The 21,505-nt window shown below is 33.4% G+C and overlaps 1 protein-coding gene across 3 annotated transcripts; it reads right to left on the bottom strand.

The window, feature by feature from the left end:
- Positions 1–1,754: 1,754 nt before the first annotated feature.
- On the bottom strand, positions 1,755–21,428 carry LOC125057747 (acylamino-acid-releasing enzyme-like). 3 transcript variants are annotated; one of them, XM_047661619.1, is made up of 15 exons: positions 21,171–21,426; positions 20,758–20,969; positions 19,688–19,851; positions 19,067–19,212; positions 16,777–16,914; positions 15,901–16,033; positions 13,475–13,608; positions 12,344–12,545; positions 11,591–11,703; positions 10,496–10,640; positions 9,723–9,848; positions 7,942–8,066; positions 6,900–7,072; positions 2,673–2,882; positions 1,755–1,997 (listed from the first exon to the last, which is right to left on the bottom strand). In XM_047661619.1, the coding sequence occupies exons 1-15, from the start codon at positions 21,180–21,182 to the stop codon at positions 1,895–1,897; spliced, it is 2,136 nt and encodes a 711-aa protein (XP_047517575.1). In that variant the 5' UTR covers positions 21,183–21,426; the 3' UTR covers positions 1,755–1,894. The 3 variants fall into 3 exon arrangements, with proteins under 3 accessions (XP_047517575.1, XP_047517576.1, XP_047517577.1); XM_047661620.1 differs by lacking the exons at positions 6,900–7,072; positions 7,942–8,066 and adding an exon at positions 3,817–4,102 and having other exon boundaries at positions 21,171–21,428; XM_047661621.1 differs by lacking the exons at positions 1,755–1,997; positions 2,673–2,882 and adding an exon at positions 3,931–4,102 and having other exon boundaries at positions 21,171–21,427.
- Positions 21,429–21,505: the final 77 nt, after the last annotated feature.

The following is a 21,505-nucleotide window of genomic DNA, read 5'->3' as shown; positions in this document are numbered from 1 at the left end:
TAAATCAATTTTCCTTTAGTTTTTATAATTTATCAATGGATTTTTTTTCTCTTGGTTGTTATTTGCTTTTTGTTCCAGTTGCAGTGTGCCGAACGTCGGGGCAGGATTTAGGGGAGGGCAACCAGGGCCTCAGCCCCGAGGCCTCCACAAAAGAACAACGCTCATGTAAACAACTTTTCTTTTGATATATTTGTTAAATAATAAAATAATTAATCAACTTGGTTTCACAATAAATTATTGATTGAAAAACGCGACTGAAAAAAATAGTTCATTTTTTTAATAATTTGGTGCAAGGGGGCCTCCACTCCTTAGTTGCCTCGAGGCCTCCAGACCTCTAAATCAGGCCCTGCTGAGTGTTGACAAAGTTATGTCAAACTTACGTTCTACGCCCTTGATTTGAGAACTGGCAGTAAAATGTATGTAATGTAAAATTAGAAGCATTAAATATATATATATATATTGACGTTCATAAGTGTACTTTTTTTTTTAGGACAATTTACACCAATTGATTAGTCCCATGCTAAGCTGGTGAAGCTTGTGTTATGGGTACTAGGCAACAGATATACATACATATTATAGATAGATAGACATATAAATACATATTTAAACATCCAAGACCTAAGTACAACACCAACTGCTCATCACATAGATGTTTGTCTCAGCCGGGGATCGAACCCGGTAGGTACCCATGGATTCGCAGTCAGGGGTACTAACCACTAGTCCAATGAGCCGTCATTAATAATCATTGCGTTACCTATATGAATAAATGATTTTGACTTGACTTGACGTGATTAAGAGTGGAGAGGGTGATATTCAGAAAATAGACAGCGTAAACTTTGACTCTCGTATGTCAAAATCCAATACATTTCTGTCGTAAGAGTGTCAGACTAAGCACTAAGTCTCGACTCTAAACTTACCCTTGGATTTAGTAAGTGTCCTTAGTAGAGATAATTTTAGTAGATATGTTTTTCCAGAGCAGCAGAGGAAACCTGGAAAGAGTTGGGTCTCACACACCCTATATCTGTGGTGCGGGGGCCGCTTAAAACTACTTTCACTCCCGATATCATTAAAGGGCGATGTGTAAGGGCTAGTGAAGCCTAAAATTGTAAGCTCTTAAAATAGTTGGTAAGTAATCATTATAGGGTGGTGCATATGTTGCACGCACCTGCCGCATGGTCAATTATATTTTATTAGCGTAGGAGGGTTAGCTCAGATGGTCATGCACTTTGCTCTTTTATTGGGGATGATAACAAAAACATGAAAAAGATCTTGCTATACGAAAAATATCGTAACATCGATGTTAACTCACGGCCGCGCGAGAAATGAAATTACGAAACAAATTATGTTTTCTATGAACGCATCTAAATTAGATTTATTAAAATTTTGAAAGCGTTTTCATTCACTGCGCACGGGATTTTCTCACTTCCTTACTACTTTTTATCAACAAAGAAATAGATTAAAAGGTTCTTTATCAAAATTACTTTTCATTCAGTTAATAAAAAATATCGGAATATGTAATAATGTTTTTCTGTTTCTTTATAAATTTCGAACCATTTCACTATATTTATTTCTTTGTCGATTATTAATGCAAATAAAAAGCAAATTTTACCTTATACTAGAGTAGGAAAAAGGGCGGGCTGGCTTGTACAAATGCTAAATATTATTGTCCCACTAAATTATAGAAGTTTCTAGAGAATATATATGTAAAAATGGCGGTTAGGTTAGGTCTAAAATAGTTTGCAAATAAAACACAGTTGAATATAAAATGTATAATTTCAGTATAAAAGTATGCATAACAAATGCAAAAGTTTAAACATTATAAACATCAGTATACCTACACATTATTATGTTAGGTTCGTCTCCTTAATATTTCTTTTTTTGTCTTTTTTTTCAGTTATTCTTTCAAATGTGTGAGGAACCAATCAGCACCGTTGATGAGATTATCCATTTCCGAATTTAAGCTGCTCAAAGAATGATTATCTTCGTACATATATACTCTGAAATATAACTTATGATGTAGCTTTAACCATTCATCATATAGTTAAGTTTGCCTAGTGGCTTGCGGCTTCGCTGTTACCGTGTAAAGGAAGACATGGGGAAACTGGCTTAAGATCTTATTGAAGGAGTCGGTGAGGCACTGAAGGCTGATCACCTACTTGCCTATTATCTTCGTTACCTATACGTTTTCCATATGTTTAGTAATTTTAAAATATGTGTTTCAAAACTTTTACCCTAAGTCGAATTGGTTCGGAAATAAAATATTTAATATAATGTTGTAACTAACATAATAATAACCATTTTTATGATTGTCTGTTTAAATAAATAATTATTTATTTATTTATTTACACTTTGTTGCTTAATGATATAAAAATTTAACAAAATTACAAGTAAAGGCAAGGCAACTGGCGGCCTTATCGCTTTCGAGCGATCTCTTCCAGGCAACCACTGTGAGAAAAGAAAAAAAAAGAAAATGTATTAAATTACATGAGGTAGGCAAAAAGTGCAAAAATACATGTATTACATATACTTGTAAAGAAAAAGAAACAAAACAGGAACAAAAAAAAAACAAACAAACTAAACTAATAAAGGATACATTAAAAAAAACAAATAAATTATCATTATAACTTAAAATTTTTTTTTCTAAAAGACCAGAAAGAGAAAGAGATTTTTACCTCGTATTAACCCCATTAGCCTTCAACCTTTTAGCATAGTCCAGTCCTTGGTAACACGGTACCCGTTTATCATTTGAACCCAGCATCAAAGCGGTGGGTGCTTTCACCTTGTGGGCGTGGACTATTGGTGAACATCTGCGCATCGCTAGAATCTCTTTGTCCAGCACTTCACCGGACTCGTGGTAATTTAAACCAGCTTCTACGTAACACCTGCAATGTCGTTATTGAGAGTTTGTTTGTCTATTTCAGTTACTGTCAGAGCAACACTGCTCTGCCTGATGGCTTAAGCGTGCGACTTTCCTCCCTGAGGTCGTAGATTCGATCCCCGGCTGTGCACCAATGGACTTTCTATGAGCACATCTAACATTCACTCGAACAGTGAAGGAAAACATTGTGAGGAAATCGGCTTGCCTGAGACCCAAAAAATCGACGGCGTGCGTCAGGCACAGGCGGCTGATCACCTACTTGCCCATTACATTGACAAATGATCATGAAACAGATACAAAAATCTGGGGCCAAGACCTAAAAGGTTGTAGTGCCACTGATTTATTTATTTATAAAACTGTCCAAGGACAATCTATGTGTCAGGCACAAAAGGCTGACCAAATAGCCAAAAGAGCAACAAGCAAATGTGTCTGCTTCATACCGCATTAAAAAATTTCTTTCAATATTTATTAGTAGACTAGAATAGGTTGAAATATATTTTTCATACTATTTTAGTTCGCAAAGAAGCGCAAATTAACATGCATTATAATAACATACTTAGTTACAAGGCCAAAAACATAAAATTATGAAAATAAGCGTGAAAATTTTATTGACGATAATGGAAATACATATAATCTTTTTTAATCTACCTCCAAAATAATTGTTAACAAGCACAAAAACACTATATTGTGAAAATAAGCATTTAACAAGGAAAAAAAAGGATATATTAAAAAAAATGAAAAGGAAAATTTTGACTACCCTCAAAATATAAAATCTAATATACATTAAATACATAAATAATAGTGCAGGATAATTAATACAACACACAAATAAAACTACGCACCGTTATAGAATGTTATTTTGTATCAAAATTTGAACCTACCCGCAGAACTTTTACAGACCCAATACTTTCACCAAATTACTAACATCCAAAACTCACCCATCTGGGTTATCCGCATAACTGACTTTCGTAGCCAAATCTATAAGTGGATTTCTCAATACCATAGCTCTAAACATATCTGGATATTGTCCAGCCAAATGCGCACACAAAAATCCCCCGTAACTACCGCCATATAGAATAAATTTCTCAAATTTTCCTTTCAAAATATTTAAGGCTAACATCGTGTCTTGTACATCATAAACCCCAACATTGCCCATGAGGGAAATGACGTTGTCATCTCCTGAACCAGTTGAGCCGCGGTAATTCAAACGAAGGGTTGCGAGTCCTATAGACAAAATCTCCTTTTATTTAAGTAGTAATAGACACTAATTTTTTACAGTTATTATCTTGGGCTGAAAATTTCTTAGGATATCCAAAATTATTTTGTGCTTTCGTCGGTAACAGCCTCTTTGGGTCGTCCACTCACCACTGCCCGCATCTTCCACGGTGGTCATTTCGCCTGGTTCAGACTAAGCAAACCACTTATCAACGGTTGATTTTCTTAGTGCAGAGTCGGAATAAGGATTATCAAGCCAAGTCTTGGCTTAAATAGGTTTTTTTATTAAAAAGGAAATTTCTTTTTATCCGTTTTTTATATAAACAAAAGTTCCTTCTCACAAACGTACGACGATTGTCAAATTTATACACGTGTCTTGAAGGTTAGGACTAACTAAAAATAATATTAATTTAAAACTAGCAGCCCCATTTTTGTGTCAACCTTTCAGCCCACGTATTATGGTAGGGGAGCCCACGATGCTAAATGGGGATTTACTCGAGCGTCGTAGAGACCTATTGGGATGCAAAGCTTAGATAAAAAGAAGAAAAAAATGTTATATGATAAATTTCTTTTCATCGGTGGGGGAAGCGGCTATAGATAGTTAAATATGTAAAAAAAAACTGTTGCATGGACATCCTCGAGCGCGTCAGATATTGATAGCATCTATGCCCTACGTATTTTTAATAATGTACGTATGTTAATCTGATCGTTTGCATGATGCGGGTGGTTGTATTTAAGGGTTGAAAATTAAAAAAAAAATTTTTTTATCGAGCGCGTCAGATTTTCTAAGGGAGTGTTAAGTGCACCAAAAAAAAGCTCTCATTCACTAATCTGACGATTTCGATGGGACGCAAACCCACAGCCATTTTCTTAATTTGCAAAAAAAAATCGCAATTTTGAAATACTCAAGCGCGTCAGATTAAGATATATGTGGTTCATCTTTATGTTCTAAACGTACTGTCTCATAATCTGACGATTATCTAGAGGGATTCGCCTGATCTGCCAAAAAAAAAAATAGAAAAACGGTTCACCTAAAGGGCCATCCCTGCAACTTCCCGCTAATTCCATTCCTGGGCGCTTAAAATTGATATTTTGAGCTCGCTGAGTTCAAAGAAATAACATTTCTATGCATTTGAGCTCTCCCAGCTCGAAAGTCTGATAGAAGTTTCATAGAACACTATTTTTGGAATTTTCAAACCGCAATAACTTTTGAATGGATCAAGCAATTTTCACGCGGTTGGCGGCATTCGACGCAGTTTTATCATCCTCATAAATAATTTTGCAATTTTAATTGATCGAACCACAAATTTCGGAGTAATCCCGAAAAAACACTTTTTCGGGTTTCTTTCGTGTACGATATCTCTCGAACGAATCAACCGCTTTTGACCAGCTTGGTGGCGATCGACGTGGTTTTTCAAGCTCAAAGGCGGATTAGTTTTTGAAGTTGATCGATAAAGAAACCACTTAAAAAAAAAATATTTCTTATTTTTTTAAGATTTTTCAAAATTTCTCAAAATCTATCGGTCCGAATCGGTTCAAATTCACAGGAAATGTAATTTTGAGGGAAATATTTAGAACGCCGTTTAGTAGATTCCGATCGGTTTAAGGAAATGTAGGCATCACGCAGCTGCACGCATTTAACTTTATCGACGAATTTTTGTTATTTCGGCTTGCGGAAATCGTCAGATTATATATTTTTCATTATTCTTGAATTATTTCCTTCAAAATAAAAAAAAAATTAGCTACGCTCGAGAATGTCGAGATGACGTTTTTTTTTTACAACTTTGTTGCCCTCCCCTTTTTTTCCGTCACTCTCAAATTGTCAGATTAGTGGAATATACACTTTTTAGGATGTAATTAACTCACCCTACCTTAATCTGACGCGCTCGGGAATTTCTGATGGTCAATTTTTTTTTACTAAACTGATCCTGTCTCCTTCACGTGCGGCTTTATATATGAGCCTCATATTTTGTGGAGGTACTTAACCGGGTACAAGGTATCCCCCTATATATTAATCTGCCGCGCTTTAGTAAATCCCGAAATCCCCTCTTGGGCTCCCCTACCATTATATTGTGAAACAAATTCTTGTTTTAACGACTAAAGAGAAATATCCATTTTACAGTTATAAGACTCGCCCCGACAAACTTGTAAATAAATATTGGGTTTTTTATAGAATAACTGGCAAAAGGGCATGCACACCTGATGTTAAGGTATCCCGCCGGGACACTCAATGCCGGGAAGCGCGCGAGTGCGTTGCCGACATTTTTATTTGGTACACTCTTTTCTTGAAATACCCCAATTTGACGATTTTGATAGAACTGTATATACCACCTCTCAACTAAGCAGAAACGTTTTAATAATATGAATTCAATTCGATTGAAACAGCAGAGTTTGGACCTACTAATTTATCATATTAGTGTGATAGAAATAATTGGTAAACTCAATATTGAGAGTAGTTAAGGATTTTTATTTTGTTTATAGCCAAACTAGTAAAGCAAAGTATATACTAAAGCGAAGCGAAAAATTATGAAGATTGATAAACAGACAAACAAATATACAAATACTAATTTAATAAAAACCAAACTTAAAAGCTATTAAAATATTTGATGTTCCATAAAGCCAAATGAGAAGACAGAAGACATTTTGTTGCAGAAAGCAAACCAAAAAGAAATCGCAAATAAAGTTACAATCACATAAACATATAGGACGAAATACGAAGGACCAAAAATTACGTTACAAGCTTTCGGACAAACGCCATAAAGGGAGAATATATCAATGTTGCAAGAGAATCAAGTTTCTCACTCACCAATCAGGTATATCCGTGACTCCTGCCATAGAGGAGCAATCAATGACAGGGTTTCTGGCAACCACAGCCTTATATACGCCCGGGTACTGTCCGCTGAGATGTGCTACCAGAAATCCACCATGCGACCCGCCATACAAACACAGTCGCTTCTCATCTATTGCGAACTGCTTCACCTGCATTATAAACCTTCCACATTGGTCCGAAATCAGTAATTACGGTAAATTATTTTGGAGGCGTAATAGGACAGAGTCACGATAGGAAGAAGTGGAAGCAGATGGAGGAGGCCTATGCTAAAAGGCAGAAATACGCGGCATAACCCTAGTAGGAAATCTTTATGTTGGAATATATATATGTATGTGTAAATACATCTTTTGTGATAGTGATATATTTTTCCGATATATAACGGGTTAGTCGCTGTCAAAATCCCACACCTACACGCTTTTACAAGTCGCTTGCCCCGGGGAACAAAGTCAACTGGTAAAAAAAACAAGAAAATCTACTATCTATCTACAAGAAACATAAAAGAAAGTAATGCTATTATTACTAAGATACTAAGTAAATTACATATACAAATATATATGTATATTATATATATCAAATGAACGCAATTTTTTTACTATTTATCGATGATTTAAATATTGTTGTTTGGTATATAGTTAATAGTTAAAAAATAGTTATCTTATTAGACTGAAGAGCAAAAGCGTTTTACGATTGTTACACTGTTTAAATATAATTACGGATGACACAGTAACCGCACATTACGACGGTAATTTTAAGGAATGTCTAGAACGTAATAATTACCACTCTTTATTTGTTTTCCTCTTTTTCAAGTAACATTGTGCACAAAATATTTTCCGTAGAATTTATAACAAAAAGCAATGTATGGCAAAAATTCTGAAAATAATTAAAGTTCAATCAAGAAAGTCAAAAATGAGAAAACATTAAAGAGTCGTAATAGTGTTTTACGACTTTGTTCCACGGGGCAAGCGAAGCGAATATTTTTAATGAGGTTTTTGGTGAATGAATGTTAAAAGTATTTTACCGCCTGATCAGTAGCATATTTGCAGTCAATAACATCGGCGGTCCCGATACGTTTTGGTAGAAAGTTGACGGAAGCGTCTCCCGCACCAATTGAACCGCGATAATTTACTTGGAGGCTCGAGAAGCCTGCGAAGCAATATGTCAAAACATCGAATTTAAAAAGTATAGTGCTTTTCATGAAAGAAGTCCCGCGGTGATTTTTGGAACTAAATTTGACAGGTCGGCAATGTTGTCATTAGTCGATGTTATCAAGTTCGTTTGTTGTGGTAGATTTTTGTGAATTTTTAACTAGCTTAGTGCATTTTGAAGATTGATTACAATGCCAAAAGTTGTAAAAAGTTCGGTTCAAGAAATTATATTAAAGGTGAAAGAGTTCTGTGAAGCGGAACATAAGAATCAAGGTGTTTTAATACCAATAAACAATATTCGGAAGAGAGTTGCCGCCATAACTGGTACTTTTTAGAGTTGCCATTTAATAATTTTTTGCTGTATTGATGGGACTTTTATGATATAAATTCGTTTTTGCGACAAAATTTAACAAATACATAACGTGATGAAACTAGGTAACTGAAATTAAAACATATATTACATATTACATTAACATTATAAACGTAAAGTTATTATTATTTTTAATTGCTCATAATTTAATTGCAGGTGTGACAGAGAAAACTGTAACAAGAATTATAAACGAAGGAGGTAACAACAGCGGCGTGTACTTCGAAAAAAAATTGTAACCCAACAATTATGCAATAAAACTCTGAATAAAAAATTGTATTGCTTTTCTTTACCCTATTTTCTCATATTTTCCCTGTAAGTAGGTAGAACACCGCTAATATAAGTAAATAAAAATATACTTTTTACATAACAGAAATATTGTTTCATCGAAGTATGCGGAAAATAATATTATTTGATAAATTACATCTGCTAAATGTAAATAAAATAGGTAATTTTTTTTAATTCATAAATGGCAACATTACGGCATGCGATTGCAGCGCCGCGTCTGGGGGACTTCTTTCATGAAAAGGACTATAGATACATATCTGATGATTCCTAACATTTATATCCTTTAATATGACGGACAATTTTTTTTAATATTTTTTGTGTAAAAATACATATTAAAATCGGACGTTTCATAAGATTTATAACTTTAACTGTCAAGACAAAAATATTTATTAAATGAATACGTAAATTAAATTTTAATAATTAAATATTTTTTGCGTAAAAACACACAATGGATATTTCTCTTTGGTATATATATTGTTTTAAATATAAAAATTGTGTGATTGAGCGAGCGAGTCTCATTTCTGACGTCGTAGGTTCAAACCACGGCTGTACACCATCACGAGGAAACCGGCCTTAGACCGAAATCCAGTGTCAGGCACAGAAGGGTGACCAGTGACCACATACTTGCCTATTAAAAAGAAATGATCATGAAACAGATACAGAAATCTGAGGCCTAAGAGGTTGCAGCGCCACTGGTTTTTTTTATTATACCTTATTATAAATGGTGTATTTTACAATTAATTCAATTTGATTCGGACATTACATTTTGTATACTATCTTTCAAACCTCTAAGTGATAAGGGGTGTATTTTTAGACATTTTTTATTTTTGATACAGCATACAAAAATACATACAGCCAATAATTTTCACCCTTCTACGATCCATCCCTATTTTTTTAATATGATAGATAATTACGTTTATTGAACTAAAAATGTTTCCTAGAAATAATATATATGACAATGTTTGCCGTGTCAGCTAGTATGTTATAAAAAAAAGTTACCTAGTAAGTGGAAAAAGGCAGTTTCCAAAGAATATGCGTTGACGAAGGCTGAATGAGGTCCACCGTGAGGCCAAACCACCAGAGGGCGCTTCTCGCTGCTGCTTACCAATATACAGTTGAAGGATTCTGTACAAACAAACATACATATCAATAATTTATATATTACTATTCAACCTACACAATGTGGACAAAGCGCCCAGATATTTAGAAACATTGTTTTTGTCAAACTTCGGTCGGGCTTCTATTGTTTTTGGTATGACCATAGACAAAACATTTATCTATGGATCCCAGATAGAAATGTAGTAATTTTTATATCAATAAATTTAAATATTTAGAATTAATAACTAAATTAGAGTTTGACAAAAACAATGGTTCTTGTCAAACTTCAGAAAAAAAAATGTTGAGTAATACTGCCGCCCATGGACACTCACATTGCCATAAAGCTCGCAAGTACGTTGCCGGCATTTCAAGGATTGGTACGCTCTTTTCTTGAAGGACCCTAAGTCTATCATTTGTCGTACACGAAGCCCAAAATTAACCTCAAGCGTATTTAAATACAAACATAACCGTAAGGCGTAAGTTCCCTTCAAAATAAAGCGTAAGAATTCCTAAAAGGCCGGCAACGCACTGGCGAGCTCTCTAGCATTAAGAGTGTCCATGGGCGGTCGTATCACTAAACATCAGGTGAGCCTCCTGCCCGTTTGCCCTTTGTTCTATAAAAAGTGCTTTTGACATACAGGACTTTTCTATTAAAAAATTAAGAATACACTTACTGACGTCATCCTCGCAATTCGGATGCTCCAAGTTCATATACTCAACTTGAGCATCGCTTAGCTCAGGAACAGGGTTTGGTGCACTCACGCGAACCCACTGTATTGACATTTCCGAGCCGCGTTCCGGAATTTTTGCGATGTACAACTAAGAGTCGAGACATAACAATTATTTTGTATTTCTTTATATTATGTATTAATTAAAATACTTATAACCATTATAAAAAAATCAGTGACGCTACAACCTATTTAGGTCAGTTCAGATTAGCTACTAGGGAAGTAGGTGATCAGCCGGATGTGCCTGACACACACCGTCAACTTGTGGGTCTAAGGCAAGTTGGTTTCCTCACGATGTTTTCCTTCACCGTTCGAGCGAATGTTAAATGCGCACATAAAAAGAAAGTCCATTGGTGCACAGTCGGGGATCGAACCTACAACCTCAGAGTCGCACGCGTCGGCCACTGGACTAACCAAGATATATATGTCACAGCCAACTAGCTTAATAAGCCGCTCAATTAACAGCCTAGCCTTTTAACTAAACAGCGGCCTGAAAGATATTCCGCCATGACTTGGATCGATGACGTTTCATTACTTGCCCGTTGACTGTTAATATCAATTTAGTTCCACTTTCTGCCATTCTCAAACTAGAAACGAAACTCTTCAGTGTCAATATGGCGTCGAAAAACCACAACTTTGATAATCCAAAAAATAAAGAAAACCAAAGAAGTATAACTTCTTACGCGCGTACATAAGTACACGCACCCTTTTTTTTATGTCAGATGTTTCACCTTTTTTATTTCTGCCGCATGGTCACTCTATAGTACGAATATCCAGCTACTCTATTAAATGTAACAAACACTACGGCTTAATATCTTTCAGGCCGCTAGTTAAACGGCGCCGTTTAGTTAATAGGCTAGGCTGTAAATTTAACGGCTTATTAAGCTGGTATAAGCATTGTTATTAAGAGTTGGGTGCGACATATACTCGAATGTTTTCAACTTAAAGCATTTAATTAAATAAATTTCCTTTTTATAGCTATTTCACATTTAAAATGTATTTGCATATATATTAAAAATGATATAATTAGTATAATCTCACCTGTCCCGGAGTTTTGACATTGGAGTAGGACGCCAAGACCTTGTCATCCACCACGCACAGTACTGACGTAGAACCAGCAGGAACCAGAGAGATATTCGTTATAATCTTGCTTTCTGGAATATTATAAGCTAAATTATTCACTGTAAAATAAGTGTTCCCCTGTTTATTTATGTAATTTTTTAACTTCTTTAGGCGCACCAGGTTAAATTTTTACGGATGAAACGCGTCACGAAGATGTGTTTTTGTCAAAGAAAAGGGAGAGAGCGATTGAGAGATTGAGAAGGGCGAATAGCCTTATACCAAATTCTATTTTTAAAATTAAAATTTCGTAAAGTACATTAAAAATGCCACGTGTTTTTATTATAGAAGAAATAAAACAAATTTATAATTTCTATTAATTTTCGAAACTTAATATTTTTATGACAAATAAATTAATGAAATTCCTAACATATCTTCCATTTTCCCTCCCTCTAAGTCTCGGAAATTTTTAGATTTGTATAAATATGAACAAGAGTTAAAAATAAGTTTGCCAAAGAAGTTTCACTTCTGACTACTTTGTACGCACACACTTTTTTTTATATAGAAGAAATACGTGGTAGATGACACAAGCTCCATCATCAGAGTGGCTCAGTACCAGATTTTACAGGTTCCAAATAATTTTCAAATCTTCAGAAAGCTAAAAACCATTTCGGTCACAGACACGAACACACACACACACGTCAAACTTTTGATTTATGTGTCGTTTCAACTTACCTAAATCCAATACGTAGCTATTAACCTCATTAATACTTGGAGTACTGAAAATCAATCGTCCCCTGCTCCAGCATTTTAGGGGTAAACTTAGGCCATACATGCCGTGAAATGTCCCGTTTTTAATATACATTTTGTCCTCTACTATATCCAATAGTATTTCCTCTTTGCTTTCATTAATCTGTTCTGCAACTATACTATCCAGCTGAAAAAGTTAAGATAATCTATTATCATTAAATATCTTATCTCTTCAGACAACCTGAGCAGGTAATAGACTATGTATGGTGGCACCACTCATTTATTTTGATAAGACCTGACAGCTTACTTAATTATAACACAGAATAATTTTTAAATAAAAACTTAAAGGCGTTCAGCCTTAGCAGAGAGAGTGTGGGTGTATATGTATTGGTATACGTGTGTTTGTATGGATATGTGTAGGTGTGAATGTATTGGTATGCGTGTGTTTGTATAGATGTGTGTGTTTGTATGTGTGTGGGTATGTATTGGGGTGTGTGTGTTTGTATGTATGTGTGTGTGAGTTTGTATGCATGTGTGTGTAGATGTGTATGTATTGGTATGTGTGAGTTTGTATGTATGTGCTCGTGGGTACGGATGTGTGTGTATTTTTGTGTGTGTGTGTAAATGCCTAACCTACTACCATTTAAACTATTTGGCATTGAAACAAACTATCATTAAACAACCATTTAATCAATAATTTATCGAATAAAAACTTTTTCCTACCATCATTTTGACACATGTCAAAATTTAATTCTCTTTTCGGTTCCCGTAAAGCTTTTACATACATCAGCGACTTGTGAACTAAATTAATTAACAAGAAGACTTTTTAATGAAAATAATTATTATAAATAGTTTATGAATCTATTGTATTGTTTAAAAAAAGAACCCAAAAGAGCTGTGCCCGTACTCTGTGACTTCCAATACCCATCCAGACTAATGATCCTAATCCTTGGATTTGATTTGCTCCAGTTCAAACAATTTGTATGACTCAAATCTTGGCGATAAAGAGAGTGGCGGAACGTTTCTCGCCAGTTCTTGCCCGCTCTACGCTTTTGACTTGCGAACTGGTAATAAATGTAAATTTAGAATCAATTTAACATCTTTTTGAAGACTTACGTCATTCTTCCTCAGCCTGACGATCTGATGGCAGGCATGATGCGGCCCCCCGAGTGTTCGCTGGAGCCACACGACGTCCCCCTCTGGAGACAGTCTGGGGGACCTGACGGCGCCTTCAGGTCTACTTAACCTACCTGGAAGTAATTTATTAACGGCTTAGAAGCAATATATAAAATTGTCTCTTTAATATAAAATATCTCATATTTATCCGATAAAAGTACTTTTATTTGTTATTAATAAATAAAAAATCGTCTTTTTCAGAAACACACTTAGTCAAAACTCAAAAGGTACTGGTCAATATTATTCACCGTAAACGAATAGAGACATAATATTTATATATATATATATATATGTCACCGTAAAATTGTAAACACCGTTAGATTGTAATCTATCTCGCGAGATTATAAACTGTCGAAAGATTGTGAACCTCAACGAACTGCTTACAATTTAACGTATTTTTATTCGGTAGGTTGTTCTTTTATATTCACAGAGAAACGCAGTTGCGCCTTATTTATTCCCAGTACTCGTATAAGCGATTGATACCATTATATATATATATATATATATATATATATTATATATATAAGACAAAATATATTCCTAAATATTTGCTGCATTCTATTTTGAACAAAATAAAGATCCCATTTGTTTGACAATTACAATCAAATTAACCCAAAAAGACGTAGGTCATATGGAAATATAAGCATTATTTCTTACGTGATAAAGATCAAAATTGTGTCACTATTAATAGACACTTATACAGAAGCTGTTTCTTAGTGAGTCTTCGGTGAAAAACCATTATTTAAAGATGATTAAATGTTTAAATTGAAAGTAGAGCGAGGAATTACGTTACTCGAGTTTAAAATAACATATCACTACACAAGGACTACAGAATGCGCAGATACAACAGAACGCGTTTCGCGCTTTTTATGTTTTTTTTTTTAATTTTTCTTCGCGGTTTTATTGACAGCCAGTAACATTTTCATTCGTAATCGATCTCTTTGGTGATTGAAAAATTGTGTTATAGTGCTTTTCATGAAAGAAGTCCCGCGGTGATTTTTGGAACTAAATTTGACAGGTCGGCAATGTTGTCATTCGTCGATGTTATCAAGTTCGTTTGTTGTGGTAGATTTTTGTGAATTTTTAACTAGCTTAGTGCATTTTAAAGATTGATTACAATGCCAAAAGTTGTAAAAAGTTCGGCTCGAGAAATGATATTAAAGGTGAAAGAGTTCTGTGAAGCGGAACATAAGAATCAAGGTGTTTTAATACCACTAAACAATGTTCGGAAGAGAGTTGCCGCCATAACAGGTACTTTTTAGAGTTGCCATTTAATAATTTTTTGCTGTATTGATGGGACTTTTATGATATAAATTCGTTTTTGCGACAAAATTGAATAAATACATAACGTGATGAAACTAGGTAACTGAAATTAAAACATATATTACATAAGCAGTATAAACTTAAAGTTACTATTATTTTTAATTGTTCATAATTTAATTGCAGGTGTGTCAGAGAAAACTGTAACAAGATTTACAAACGAAGGTATAACAGCGGCGTGTACTTCGAAAAAATTTACAACCCAACAATTATGCAATAAAACTCTGAATAAAAAATTGTATTGCTTTTCTTTACCCTATTTTCTCATCTTTTCCCTGTAAGTAGGTAGAACACCGCTAATATAAGTAAATACAAATATACTTTTTACATAACAGAAATATTGTTTCATCGAAGTATGCAGAAAATAATATTATTTGATAAATTACATCTGCTAAATGTAAATAAAATAGGTAAATTTTTTACTCATAAATGGCAACATTACGTCATGCGATTGCAGCGCCGCGTCTGGGGGACTTCTTTCATGAAAAGGACTATACTTTACTTACGTTCCAAATTCAATTCTCTTTTAATCAACGTAATAAAAAGCAATTGTAGTCTCTGTAAACAAGAAGAGAGTGGAAGGAGGATTTCAAATTAGGTCCTAGTGACATGATTGTTTAAAAAAGAGCTAAGAATTAGTTTCGAGGGTTTACTTTTTTTTTTAAATTTCCACGCGGTTTTATTGACAGCCAGTATCGTGTTCATTCCTAATTGATCTTTTTGGTGATTGAAAAATTTCAACTTCAATAAACTCAATCAACATAATAGTGGTCCCTGTTAACAGGAAGAGAATGGAGCAAGGGATTCAAATTGCGTCACTGGTTAAAAAGAGCTGTGAATGCTTCGGGAGTTTTACTTTTTTATTTGGCGTGCAGATTTTTGTCAGCCAGTAACATATTCAGTCGTGATCGATCTCTATGGTTCAACCTTCACATAGATATTGAAAATAAATTCTATTAACAATTTAATTGAAATTAAAAACTTATTTTAGTATTTGTACAGAGGCCCTATTTTTAAATAGATTAAAACATAGATTAAGTACTTACGATAGACACCATCAAGGCTCAAGTAGAATATATGGCTGAGTCTGTTCGTACAAAATATGAGTCCAAGTCGACTTGGGTCAAAGACCTGCCAGACCACACCTACGATTGCACGACCATCGGGTGTGAATTGTACCTGAAATTTTTCAGAAGTCAGGATATGGTCACCACACATAGGTGTAGTTCTCTATATTGTGTATAATATATTTTAAACACGACTTTAAGTGTCTGATGGTATATCCTTGATTATTTAGATATATATTCTAAATAGTTCGCTGGAAATCCAGAACCATTAGAACGTAAGTAATTCCCACGGACAAATCTTTGTTTTTAATTTATTTTTTATTATTTATTACTTAAGATGTCATGTGGAACATGGTGTAATGGTTGCAGCTCCTAACAAACATTTTGTAAAACAAAAAACGTGGCGATTAAAGAGTGGCGGAGAGTTTATTGCCAGTTCTTCTCTTCCGTTGTACACCCTTGATTTGAGAACTGGTAGTAAATGTAAAATTAAAAGATTTCATATACATGTATGTATATTGTATATTATTTTTTGACGTTCATAAGTGTACATTGTGTTACCTATATGAATAAATGATTTTGAATTTCATTTGATTATAAGCTTTAACTCACAAAAGCATTCAAGTTTATTAGTCTAAAGCTATAATTTATTAAATACACTAAAATAATTTATGTATTATTATTAGATCCCAATTTATGTACGTCTGTATATATATTAAAGAAGAAATACGTGGATCTTTAAATTACTGAATCGATTAGTCTTTGACAGTTTCCGAGGAATTCGTGGACGAACATACACATACGGAATTTAGCGTAGCCTTACTTGATTAACTTTTATTAGTTGGTAAAAAATACCTGTCCAGGGCACATGTCTTCCGGTATTCCATCGAGCAGAGTGAGAGATTCCGTATCGAGGTCACATTTGACCACCACTGACCGTTTCTTACCAACTAGCTGTTCACCCCAATCTGGCTTGTAAATATATTCTTCACCCTATAATTAAAAAATATTCAATTAAACGTTTTAACATTTGTTCTATAGTATTTATTTACATTTAAAGTATTAAAAAAACAATTACACTGTACAAAGGGCTGCCTTATTAATTAAGCGATCTCTTCCATTCTTAATTTTCAACAAATTTTTATCAATGCTACAGGCAGTGGCGGATTAACGCATTTGCCGCCAGTAGGCTATTCTAATTTTGCCGCCCCTTCTGACCTCTGCATCGATACCTTACACGGACAAAAAACGTTGGACGAAAATATTTGAATCAAAAGACTAAAAAATTAATTCTTTGTTTATAAAAAAATCATATCTTATGAAATATTAAGAACTGATTACAGTCATTCTATACCTGTCCAGTAAATTTTCTTAACTAATAACATATTTTATTCTAAAGCATGAAATCAATAAATACTAACATACAGCAGCATACGAATCTCAAGTAAGCAAGATGATATTTAAACGCAACAAAATGACATTTGTTGTGGTAAGTAAAGTGAAGTGGCTGTTTTAACAAAAAAAATTGGGACAAATTTGCCGCCCCCATCAAATCCGCCGCCCTAGGCTCAAGCCTACTCAGCCTGCTGGTAAATCCGCCACTGGCTACAGGTGAATATTTATATATACGTTGATTAAAAGTGAATTGAATTTGGAACGTAAACGAAGTTACTAAATTTTTCAATCACCAAAGAGATCGACTACGAATGAAATTGTTACTGGATGTCAATAAAACCGCGCTGAAATTAAAAAAAAAAAAGTAAAGACCCTCAAAACACATTCTTAATACTTTTTAGGGGGGCCTCATAGCCTAGCGGTCTTATTAAGTGGCAGCTAGGTGAGGGGTACCGGGTTCGATTCCCGGTTCGAGGGCAAGTTTTAATTTAATTTAAATTTGTTCTCGGCCTTTGGGAGGGTTGTGCGGTACCGGGCGAGTGCCTAAACCGTACATGGAGGACACGGTCGAATTTCTAAAGACAAGCACGAATTATAAAAAATCCTATACTTGACGCTGGCTAATGCACAAATTGTGCCAGAGCCATAAAAAAAAAGAAAAAAAAAAACACTTTTTTAAACACCAGTGACGTAATTTAAATCCCTCGCTCCACTCTCTTCCTATTAACAGAGACTACAATTGATTTATATTACGTTGATTAAAAGAGAATTAAATTTGGAACGGATTACGGAAATTAAGTTGCTACGCCACATGTTTCAATACTAGTCTAGTCTACAAGTTGAAAATGGTACAAAATAGAGATACTGCTCTTAAAATTATGTGCGATAGCTCATTGGATCCGGAATGACGTCTAGAAAAATGTGCCAAAAGCGTGTATTAGCACATAAAAAATTGCAAAAGTGATAAACAATTAAAGATGAAAAAAATGGCATTTCGTTTTTTGCCAATATTTAATAAACTATTAATATTTAAGAAATATCAAAAAAAGATTCTGAAAGAGGCGGAAATTTCCAATAAAAAACTTTCAGCTTCCGGAACTCTATCTCCATTATTTATAATTTTAATTTAACGCTGAAAATAGGTCTGCGTGTGACATATTTAGGATTCGCGCGTGGCGCCAAAAGCGACTACGGCACATTAATTAATTTATTTAAAATATTGAATATTTTTTTTTAAATTTGAAAAAAATATGGTGTGTTCTGAATACTATAATTAATTTATTCCTTCGGAATTTTACTTAAAATTAAATTTTCAACAAGTTAAACAATTGTTAACTAACGAAATTTTCTCGAACTACCGTCTTAATTGTAATTTTAAAAAAATGTTTAAATAATGGTCGTAAAAAAATTTCGCTTCGTAGAGCCTTTTTTACATACATACTTAACAAGATCGTGCCATAAAAGTTAATAAAATATTTATACTTTGTTTATAACATTTTTTTTACTTTAAACAACATTACTTGGATTTTTTAGTTTTTTTTTTAAGTAAAAACATTGTTATAAACGGATCTAATGAGCTATCGCACATAATTTTAAGAGCAGTATCTCTATTTTGTACCATTTTCAACTTGTCGACTAGACTATACATAATATATATTTCCCTTGATCATCGCATTATGTTTAGGCATGGATGGAACAATTTCAATCATTCTTTTATTATTTTGTATTAACTAGTATATTAATAGCTCACAGGTGTAATTCTCTTATCACCACCACCATTCGCTTCTTTATCGGCTGGTTTCCTCTTAATATAGGGTTCGGATTTCTTTGGTTTCTGCTCAGCAATGTATATCAAACTCTTTTCATCCGGAGACCAGTCCAGACTACCAAATTCAGCTGGAAATTAAAATTTATAAGTAAATGGTAAACTTGTCCACAATATGCAAGTAAATTGAAATCATTACAATCAAGATTTCAAGATCACTTAAGGTTTTATGATAGAAATTTATACTGATATTCAGATTTGCGAATATTGCATTTTATAATTTGATTCATAAGAAATTGTGAAAACAATGTATTCCTTCAAGTCCAATGAGAAAAATATACACATAGACAGAAATTCCATTGCTTTACAGGATCAAACTTAACACTTCAGGAATGAGAGTCGCACACTGAAATTACTAGGCTAACATAGCAGTATAATATAATATATATAAAATAATAAATTGCCTCTGATAGAAAATAAATAATAAATAGTATAAAAAATCCTGATTCTGAGACTAAAGCATGTTAAATCAAAATCGAATGATAATCTGTTCTCATAAACTAATATACGTACATTGATCATAATTATTTTAAATCATACACTTACCATCAGCATAAACATTCCCATGTATATCCAATGCTGTTAAATCTATGGAATGTGCAAGGCAGTTTTTAGACCACACTTCCAAGAAGCATTTATTATCTTTACCATTTTTTTCTTCCCTTATTATGGCTTTATATGTCTCTTTTGGTGATACAGCCGAGAGCAATCTAAAAAAATATATGCATAATTTTTGTGTAATGGAAATGATAAATAAGATAATTGATGTTTGGTTTTACAATGATAAATTATATATTTTAATGAAGATATTCAAGCAAATCTATGTAAAAACACCCAAATATCGAAAATGGTTATTTGGTTTATAAAAGTATTGCACAATTAAGTAATACTTCTTAACAGAATTATTCATGGAGAACATTTTAACTGCTATATAAAAGCTGTAATTTCAAACATATTTCAAAAATCTTAAATTATACGATAATTTAAACAATTCTGGCAATACATACCTAGATTTTGTTACAATCGAAATCCAGTAATTTTAAAAGTTTTAGAGAGTATCACATAGTATATAATAAACACATTGAATACAACTTATGTAATTATTAGTATTATGATAACAAATTTTATTTATTTCATTCTAATATTTTTTAAACACATAGGAAATTTATCTATAATGGTCAACCACGTCAAGTGATATGTATGTGGTACTTGGTATGTGATACTTAATTGTATATGTTTTTAATTAATAAAATATGATTTAAAACACTTGAAGCACTTCTTTATTCATAACTAATTAAAGAAGTAGCAGAGAGTTTAATGTTTATATTTCTCATCCATCCATCCACTTTATTTAGGAACTGGCAGTAATTGTAAATATAATTGTGTTTTATTCATGAGTGTAAAATTTTGTTACCATAAATTATATTTCAATTTGAAACCAATTATTTTAATTGAGTTTAAATCGAAAAGTTTTAAAAAGTTGAAAAGTTGTTTAAATTTAAGTCCTCATGAATGTCTCCATATTAAATATATATGGTATTGGTGTAATTTTACATTCAATTAAGAAACAAACATGAACGTCATAGAAAAGATGTTTAAAAACCAAAACCACTTACTCATTACTGATGTTTATGCCAAAGTCACTTTCAGCAACCACCTTCAAGTCTTCATCAAGGATATAATTAACAGCAAACTGGCTATTTTTCCCTTTGTCAATGTTTCTAACTGACCATTTTGATGACACTTTGGTACCAGAGTTATTTAGTCGTGCTCCAAGTATGGATGGGATTTTTGACAAGGTTTTATAAACCTGTACAATTCTTTCAATCTGGTGAAGTTAAAATATAAATTTCAATTTTTGTGAGACAACAAATCGCTCAAATTACATGCATTGGCAGCATAAAATACTAGATTTTGATGAATTCATTTAGTTTGTCTTCAAATAAACTGTAATTACCCTCTGCCTGAGCCTTACATAATGTAAAATAATGAGCCTTTTTAAAGGAACAAAACTTTACTTAGTACATACCTGCCCAGTCATTGCAAATGCCTCACACTGTACCGTACACTATGCATGTATCTAATTAATGGTCATTTAAGTCACGAGTCTATATAAATAGACTACTTGTATATATTTTTATTGTATATATAACAAAACCCACGAATTACTGATAACTTATCAAAGTGGAATATGGTAGAGGTTTCTGTTTACTTTTATAATATTTATTTAAGATATGAACACAGAACAGACTATCATTTACGAAGATGTAAACAAAAATAGAACAAGAAAGTAGAAACAGAGTTGATTGCAAAGTTTCAAAATTACACAAGTCTGAAGTCTGAACTCTGAAGTCAATGTTCTAT

Source organism: Pieris napi, chromosome 17 (assembly GCF_905475465.1).
Source record: "Pieris napi chromosome 17, ilPieNapi1.2, whole genome shotgun sequence".
Taxonomy (NCBI): domain Eukaryota; kingdom Metazoa; phylum Arthropoda; class Insecta; order Lepidoptera; family Pieridae; genus Pieris; species Pieris napi.
Note: the sequence above shows the minus strand (reverse complement) of the source record. Positions and strands in the feature narration are given on the sequence as shown.

Excerpts from the sequence above, each read along its gene's own strand:
- LOC125057747 (XM_047661619.1), bottom strand. Across the intron at positions 16,915-19,066 it reads GTGATAAGAGAATTACACCT|GGTGAAGAATATATTTACAA; the intron begins GTGAGCTATTAA and ends TTTTAATTATAG. Across the intron at positions 9,849-10,495 it reads GAATTGCGAGGATGACGTCA|AATCCTTCAACTGTATATTG; the intron begins GTAAGTGTATTC and ends TTGTTTGTACAG.